The following is an 8,571-nucleotide window of genomic DNA, read 5'->3' as shown; positions in this document are numbered from 1 at the left end:
CCTGTTTTATTCCTTTTGTTAAGGTTTAGAGTCTACATTTCACTGAGTCCATTATCTCTCCAGTCTCATCACCCTGGACTGTAACATCATGGCTACTTGCAGGCTGTTCCTCTATGTATTTGTCATCTATGCATGTGGTAAGTGTGAGAAAACATCGCGGCACAAAGCAGAAGTAGTATTGCAGATGGATGTCTGTTAGAAGCATCATGTTAAGAAAGGCCAACTGTCCCATGACAGTCAATCAGAGTGCAAAGCTCTTTTTAAAGGGACTGAAATCAAATCTCCACAGTACAAAGTGGAATTAACAATGAAAAGGTCAGAGCGACAACATGGCATGAATGTCAGGTATCGAGTGCGTTGCGACGCCTTGGGTCCGCAGCCCTCAGACAGCGGACTGCAGGCCGGGCTGAGACGGGCCGGGGCCGCAGTCGTATATCAGTCGTCCGGGACGGCCTCATCCATCCACTTGATGTACGCCGGACTGCCGTCCTCCACCGGGAGGCTGAGCACTTCTGGGTTTGCATAGGGGTGGACAGACCTTTAAAAAAGGGACCAAACACAAACATGTAATATACTGTAAAAAGGATGGAAAGAAAATAAAGAGTATGTGGAGTTTAAATGGATTTAATTTAATTAACACTTTCACAAGCAGTCTCTGTGCTGTGGAGGAAATGCTGACTAGACAAACACCCAAACAACGGTTCAGTAGCAGGAAGGTGTGAAGCAGTTTGAAAAACAGCCTTTTTATCTGATTTGACTTAAAAACAGAAGGTACGATATCAGCGTATAATTGCTCATTAGTGAGGTTTTAAACAGTTTTATTGAGAGGGCGGGGCCTGTGGAGCAGAGAAGTGTTGTGTGCAGATCTGATCCCCTAAATCTATTGAAAACGCCTCCATGCAGAATGAGGATCTCAAATGTCCTCCAAGTTTAATGTGGTGGAGGCGTGCTAATCGAGTGTTTGAAGGTCACGCAAGGTCAACACACGCTGCACCTGAGGAGGGACCGGCGGCTTGTCTAACTTTATTGTTTTGTCGGGGAAGAAGGAGGCATCCGTTGCATAATTTAAAAGTGCAGGGCGCTACTGATGCAGGAGGTTTGTCAGCCATCAACATATCAAATGATTCACCTGCATTTTTATTTCTTTTGGCAATCATGTCGGAGCAGGAGGACCCTTTGGATTCTCTGTTCTGAATTATAAATGTAAAGCCTCTCTTTATAGATGTCATTATTCTCATTTTTGACAGTCGCTTTTTATATGAATAATTCACTGGTGTTTTTAGTGATATACAGTTTTGGGATTAACTGTTTGAAAAGGCGGGAAAAGCTCAGAAAGGGCAACGTCCGTCACCACAACCAAAATGTTAAGAGACGAAGACTCGATGAAGGAGACGAAGAGTAGATGGATAAGACGAAGAGTAGATGGAGGAGACGAAGAGTAGATGGAGGAGACGAAGAGTAGATGGATAAGACGAAGAGTAGATGGAGGAGACGAAGAGTAGATGGAGGAGACGAAGACCCGATAGAGGAGACGAGGACCCGATGGAGGAGATGAAGACCAGATGGAGGAGACGAAGAGTAGATGGAGGAGACGAAGACCCAATGAAGGAGACGAAGACCCAATGAAGGAGACGAAGACCCAATGAAGGATACGAAGACCCGATGGAGGAGACGAAGACCCGATGGAGGAGACGAAGACCCGATGGAGGAGACGAAGACCCGATGGAGGAGACGAAGACCCGATGGAGGAGACGAAGACCCGATGAAGGAGACGAAGACCCGATGGAGGAGACGAAGACCCGATGGAGGAGACGAAGACCCGATGGAGGAGACGAAGACCCGATGGAGGAGACGAAGACCCGATGGAGGAGACGAAGACCCAATGAAGGAGACGAAGACCCAATGAAGGAGACGAAGACCCAATGAAGGAGACGAAGACCCGATGGAGGAGACGAAGACCCGATGGAGGAGACGAAGACCCGATGGAGGAGACGAAGACCCAATGAAGGAGACGAAGACCCAATGAAGGAGACGAAGACCCAATGAAGGAGACGAAGACCCGATGGAGGAGACGAAGACCCGATGAAGGAGACGAAGACCCGATGGAGGAGACGAAGACCCAATGAAGGAGAGGATTTTTTGTGTCCGTGTGTCCGATTGCAGTTTGTCAAGACGATTAAAAAGTTGAATGAAACCCTGAATTATTCTTGTGAATATCTTTTGCCCGCACATGTAGAATAATATGATTCATGTTGGTGTTTATTTATCAGTCACAGACCCAAATAGCTCCTGGATGTTTAACCGCTTGCGTCTCTTCAGATCATTTTCCCCCCTTTACCATCTCCCTTCTGCTCGAGGACATTCATGAACGTTTTGAACGTGTCTTCATTTGTGACGCCGGAGTGATGTGGTCGCTCTGTAAGTCCACATTTTGGCTGACCGCCAGACGCCCTGGGTCAAAGTTGGCTGAGCTCACAGCTCATTACTGGTTTTGTCTCTGTGAGTCTCGTGAAAGGCATGGTGTCATTTAGACAAATTGAAATCTCTTCTAGTTCAGTTTAAAGGAAGGATTCTTAAATGTTTTCTAGCTTGAGACGAGCAGGGAGAAGTATGAAAAAGTGCCAAAAATAACAAGTGAGTAGCCGAGTGGGAAGCTGCAACCATTTCAAGTTAATTCCAATTATTTCCAACCCGACCGAATAGTAGAAGTCTAACCGTCTGATGCTGCAATCACAAATGGCCAAATGAGCCGATTCTCTCCTGATGGGTATTGGATGTGGTTGCAGTGGAACGGTTATTTCAATGTGAGCGTATACAGCGTGTCCTCTGCAAGTCTATAGGAATGTGGTTACAGTCATGATCAAACACTTTTAATGAAACATCCACATTAAAAAGCGGAAGATGTTTCCCTTTTTTCTTTACATGTATCCTGTCCTCCTCCTCCTACACAGACTTTCTGCTGCTCCGACCTTTTTTTAAATGAAGACATGGATGGCTTTACGTTGGAGTTGGAGTCCATGGCCTTCTTTTTTTAATCAATATTGTGTATTTTACTGCACCTTCTCTTATTGTGTATTATATTGTATTGATCCTTCTTACCTGTTATGGTCACTTTGTGTTAATTAATGTGTTTTCTTCGACTCCTGTCCATCACTTTGTGACCTTTTTTTCACTTTGTGACCTTACTTACTTGCTTTTTTAAGTACACAATAAGGTCCAAGTTGAATACAACGTCATCAATAAGCCTTTTCAAGCACCTCTCCAGTAGCAGGCACCTGAAGCATCGCGTTAGGGAACATATGAAGTCAGCGTTGCATACAGCGACCTCTCACCTCACGTAATCCACGACCTGCTGGATCCTGGAGGTCTTTGTTTTCACCAGCTGCAACAACAGAGACATCTCCTCTTACACTTCTCCTGCTGAGTGCATGTTTATCATAGAAGGACTTTCTCACTCAGCTCACCATCACAACTTCACTGGCGTCCTGGATTTCTCCTTTCCAATAGTACCTAAAGAGCCGGAGAACCCAAGACGTTAGAACCGCACGAGTACGCGATGGACTGTGGAGCACTCTGGGGCCGAAAAGCACCGGTGCAATTAAGTTAAATAGCTTCTGTGAATTACTGTATTTTCTGAAATAACACAACAATCACAATCACTGCAGTGGTTAACACTGTCACACCAGAGAGGCTTTTATAGTGGCGGGACATACAGTAACCGCCCCTTTTTGCTTTTAAACATGACGCTTGTTCTCAAGGATTGTGAAAGACAAAGTGAGAGCCCGTATTTAAACATTTGAAATGTCAAAGTAAGTGTTAGGAGTGTGAGATGAAATCGACCTGCGTGTGTTGAGTTTACCCTCCATCCTCTCCAGCGAGAGTTCTTCCGCTCTTGTTCATTTGGAGTGGTTTATGCATTAACAGGAAAGCTCTCCCATGCATATCAACTAAATCGCTTTGAAGGCTTTAGCTGCCGCTCAGGTTCTGGTGATGGAGGACAAATAACTGTATGATAGCATCCAGATGCAGTCCATTCACCTCGGGGTTTCCTTGGTAACCAGCCATGTGGTGGAAAGAGACATATGTGTTCACGTGTGTCTGCACATGTGAGGGACGTAGCGACTGAGCTAGCCTTTTGTGTTAGCGCCCCCGGCTGGGTACAAAGTTGTGTCAAGGTGGAGGGAAAATATGCTTTACATTGTGGAGGTCCTGGAGAGGATGTTGATGCTGGCTGCCAGCCGCCGCTCCATGATCGCCCTGCAAGAAAACACAAGACAGAGAGAAGTATAATGAACACTCAAGAGCCACCAGCTGTTTATCAATTACTGCATTAAACTTGGCCCATTTTTGTAACGTGTGTCCACAGGAAAGGACTTTTATGCACTAAAACTCAGAAATAGGACGTGAAACGGCTGCTCAGCCGATATTACAGTTTAATACCCTCCTCTAGCCGCTGCCTCTGAAGGAGGTGATCTACATATGGCTCCTGCACCGCTACCTTCTGGTAAATAGAGCTCATTTACATGCGGCTAAAATGGCAACGAAAAGGGGGATGAGAGTGCAAACGCGGCGCTCTACCAGTCGTGGGCTTCACAGCACGGCGTCGCTTCCCGAGATGGAAACGTCAAACTTACTCTGCGTCCGTTTCTGACATTTTATTGTTTAAATCACTTTAACTCATTTCCAAGTCCACACCAGAGCAAATGCATTAATTAGCATTCAGATTAAAGGGATATTTCATTTTGGGAGAGTTGGATCTGAAGGCTGGTACCAGCCTCGTGTCTGGACGGTGAGTATGACCCTTGAGCCAGCAGTCGGCTAGCTTAGCTTAGCATAGAGCCTGGAGGCGGGGGCAACAGGTAGCTCTAAAAATATATATATATATATATATATATATATATGTATATATATACATATATATACATATATATACATATATACATATATATGTATATATATACATATATATTATTCAATCTGCCTGCCAGCACTTTTAAAGCTCGCGTCCTAAAACGCTTCATCTCGTTTGTTTAATCTGTGCATTCATTCAAATCTCAGGTGAAAAAGGTCTGTCATCGGTCAGATTTAATCTATCAAACTTCAGGTTCACACGAAACTACATGTCAACAGAGGCTGAGACATTCATGCTTTCTGTGGTTGTTTCTCACTTCCTGTTTAACCACCTGGTCACAGCTAGCACCACTGCTCTGAAACCACTACAGTCATTGTATAAACGCTAGTGAAAACGGATCCGTCCTCCTCCGTTTGCAGGGCTCTAAAAGTCTGTGGTGAGGACGCTCAGTGTGAACGTAGCAAAAGATATGCGTTTCAAAAAGGAAACCTCACATGAAGAGGACAGGGTTTGAACCTGCTATATATATATTAATAAAACTTTATAAGCTGTGATATCAAATAGCTTTTGCGCCTAACCAGCATAATCCACCTCATCAAGTATATTAAGTCTAAACATTAAAATAAAAGAAAAATGTAAACATTTTTAACTTAACCTTTTTAACTTAACTTAACTTAACTAACCCTTTGTGTGGGGGGATGTCCGCAATACGGCCTGTGCTCATTGCGGTCTGTGCTCAATAAGGTCTGTGCTCATTGCGGTCTGTGCTCAATAAGATCTGTGCTCAATAAGGTCTGTGCTCAATAAGGTCTGTGCTCAATAAGGTCTGTGCTCATTGCGGTCTGTGCTCAATAAGATCTGTGCTCAATAAGGTCTGTGCTCAATAAGGTCTGTGCTCAATAAGGTCTGTGCTCATTGCGCAGCTGCGTCCCTACAGCATGCTCTGCATTAATATAAGTAATTACTGGCATACAAACTAAATAACACATGAATACATACATTTTGCCTACTGTCAGGTCAAAATGAAATGCAAAGTGCAAGCAAAGCACGGGCAGTGACTCTGCCGGTCAATGGAATCCCTCAGCCGTGTGACTCTATACATTCAGACTGCTTAAAGTTCGTGGATGTTAGCTAGCTAGCTAACACGCGCTAGCTAGCTAGCTAACCCAGGGGCAGCAACCTTTCCTATCCAAAGAGCCATTTTGCCCTTTTTTCCACCCAAAAAGTTTTGGCTGGAGCCGCAAAAGCTATTTGATATCACAGCTTATAAAGTTTTATGAATATATATACAACAACTATTGTTTGTTGCATTTATGAAATGATAGAACAAGAATAAAGACAATTATTGACATTTGTATTGCTATTTTACCTGTTACTATAAAACTCTCATGCAGAGGAGGAGAAAAAAATAGTCATGTGTTGGCCTACATTGACGTCAATTAAAAATACAACTATGGGGCCCCTGATTCCTGTCTATATTTGTGGCTCATGTGGTAGAGTGTTCTTCCTGTAACAACAAGCTAGCAGGTTCAAACCCTGTCCTCTTCATGTGAGGTTTCCTTTTTAAAACGCATATATTTTGCTACGTTTACACTGAGCGTCCTCACTTTACTAGCGGACGCCTCGGTGTCTCATGAGCTGCCACAGAACCAGCAGCAGGAGTGGAGTTTGGAGACGTGATCCACTTCCTGAAAGTAGATCTACTTTACTCAGTTTGCTGCAGCAGTTGAGGAATCGCTCTTCTGCAGCTTGATGCTGTTCATCAGATGCTGTGTGTTTGTTCTGGAAGAGTCTTTCAACATTGCATGTTTTATTGTTTGCTAATTTCTCGCCACATATCAAGCAGACAGGTCAGCTGTCCATGCAGAATTAAACTCTACTTTTCTCCGTGGCTTTTCTTTTTATTTGTCTGTCTTGACTTTGCCGGTCGCCCATCATCTACCTGCATGTCTGTTATTGTTGTTTAGCCGTGTCTGACTGTTGTGCACGTGTTGTAAAAGCGTCAACATTTTATAATCCTTGTATATTTAATCTTATTTCTGTTTTTAGGTTTGTTTTAGTTTTTAAACATCTGCCTCTCGGGACTACAGATGGAAAACAGCCTCTTGGCTTTAACTCTGGCACATGTAAATATCAAATAAACCATTTGAACAAAACAAAAACTGAAGTGTTCAAACAACGCGTTGTGGTTTTCTTGACAGTAACTCCTGGGAGGTCCACAGATTAAAGAAACAAGACAAGGTGAAATGTTAACTATGAGTCCACTGAGTCTCCTGTATCACCTGCTGCAGGCAGACCCAGAGGGGTGGAGTCAGGACTCACCTGCTGCAGGCAGACCCAGAGGGGTGGAGTCAGGACTCACCTGCTGCAGGCAGACCCAGAGGGGTGGAGTCAGGACTCACCTGCTGCAGGCAGACCCAGAGGGGTGGAGTCAGGACTCACCTGCTGCAGGCAGACCCAGAGGGGTGGAGTCAGGACTCACCTGCTGCAGGCAGACCCAGAGGGAGGGAGTCAGGACTCACCTGCTGCAGGCAGACTGAGGAGGAGGGAGTCAGGACTCACCTGCCGATGTCCCTGGCGGCCTGTTGGTTGGGACTGTTGATGAGGAGAACCGAGTGCTGGCCCGGGACGTAGCTCCCTGTGAGGGTCGAGTGAAGCCGGACCCCGATGGACCACAGCCCCGGGTACATGGACACGGACAGGACCAGGACCTGGAGAGGGAGCCGGGGGCAATAAAGGGACAGTAACTTACTCACAGTAACTGCATTGTATTTCTTAAACTGCACTGCAACTTGTATTCTATTTTCTCTAGCCCTTTTGTGCTTTTTATAGTTTTTCTCACAGTTTTTTACATTTTTAATGAATGTTATTAATTAAATAGTGAATTAATGAATTGCATTATGTTTTAAAGCTTTTGTTTTAAATGTGCTATTCAAATACACTTGCCTTGCTTTGCCTCACAGACTTTATTAAGAGCACGCTCCTGGGCTGATGTTTGCATCCGACATGAATTATTTGGACATTTATCTTTTTATGTTTGGACGAGGCAAATTTATAACTCAATTTAATTATCTGCTGGCCTCTGAAAGGATTGCCATGTTCGGATTGGATTGGATTGAGTGTTTATCCTCTTATTATTGGGCGCTGCCTGTCACAGATGAATGAGTGCGGGCCGCAGTGACACTTTATAATCCGTTCTTTCTGCTCAGCATCACATCCATCCACGCACACATACATACTCTATTTCAATACATATCATTAATGACAATTCACCAACTACACAGAGGACTTTTTTCCCTTTTTCTACAAAGTTTCTACAAATGAGAGATGGTTTAAAAAAGAGGCTCTTCTTACCAAACAGGACGCGAGCAGCGCGGACCGGAGCGCAGAGAGACAGCCCGCCTCTTTGAGGCATCGCTGCAGCGGCCACTCCATCCTGCCCGCGGCAACAAATGCCATAAATATATATATTTATATATACAATATACACCACAAGTACCCGGCTGCTGCGGGTCTGGAGAGGGGCGCGCTCCGCTCAGAGCCCCGCGGACTCTCTCCAGAGGATGATTAGAGTCCCGGCATTGAAGAGAGAACCAAAAACCTTCAGGGAAGTCATTACCTTTGTCTTTTTGAGTGTTTTTCTCTTTCTCAGAGGAAGTGCATTGTGTTGACAGGTACTTTAGGTCTGACGGCCGGAGCCAGAGATAAGTCTGCGCGCC

At 44.7% G+C, this 8,571-nt stretch overlaps 1 protein-coding gene across 1 annotated transcript; it reads right to left on the bottom strand.

Moving 5' to 3' along the window:
- Positions 1 to 435: 435 nt before the first annotated feature.
- Positions 436 to 8,311, bottom strand: LOC306751634 (protein CutA homolog; the record flags this gene model as incomplete). The annotated part of the gene is made up of 6 exons (XM_079235248.1): positions 436 to 538; positions 3,333 to 3,382; positions 3,465 to 3,510; positions 4,198 to 4,257; positions 7,415 to 7,563; positions 8,207 to 8,311. The coding sequence occupies 6 exons, from the start codon at positions 8,309 to 8,311 to the stop codon at positions 436 to 438; spliced, it is 513 nt and encodes a 170-aa protein (XP_079091374.1).
- Between the last annotated feature and the right edge of the window lie 260 nt (positions 8,312 to 8,571).

The sequence above is a fragment of the Taurulus bubalis genome (assembly GCF_910589615.1).
Source record: "Taurulus bubalis genome assembly, chromosome: 19".
Lineage (NCBI taxonomy): Eukaryota > Metazoa > Chordata > Actinopteri > Perciformes > Cottidae > Taurulus > Taurulus bubalis.
The sequence above is the reverse complement of the archived record's forward strand: the minus strand, read 5'-3'. Positions and strand labels throughout refer to the sequence as shown.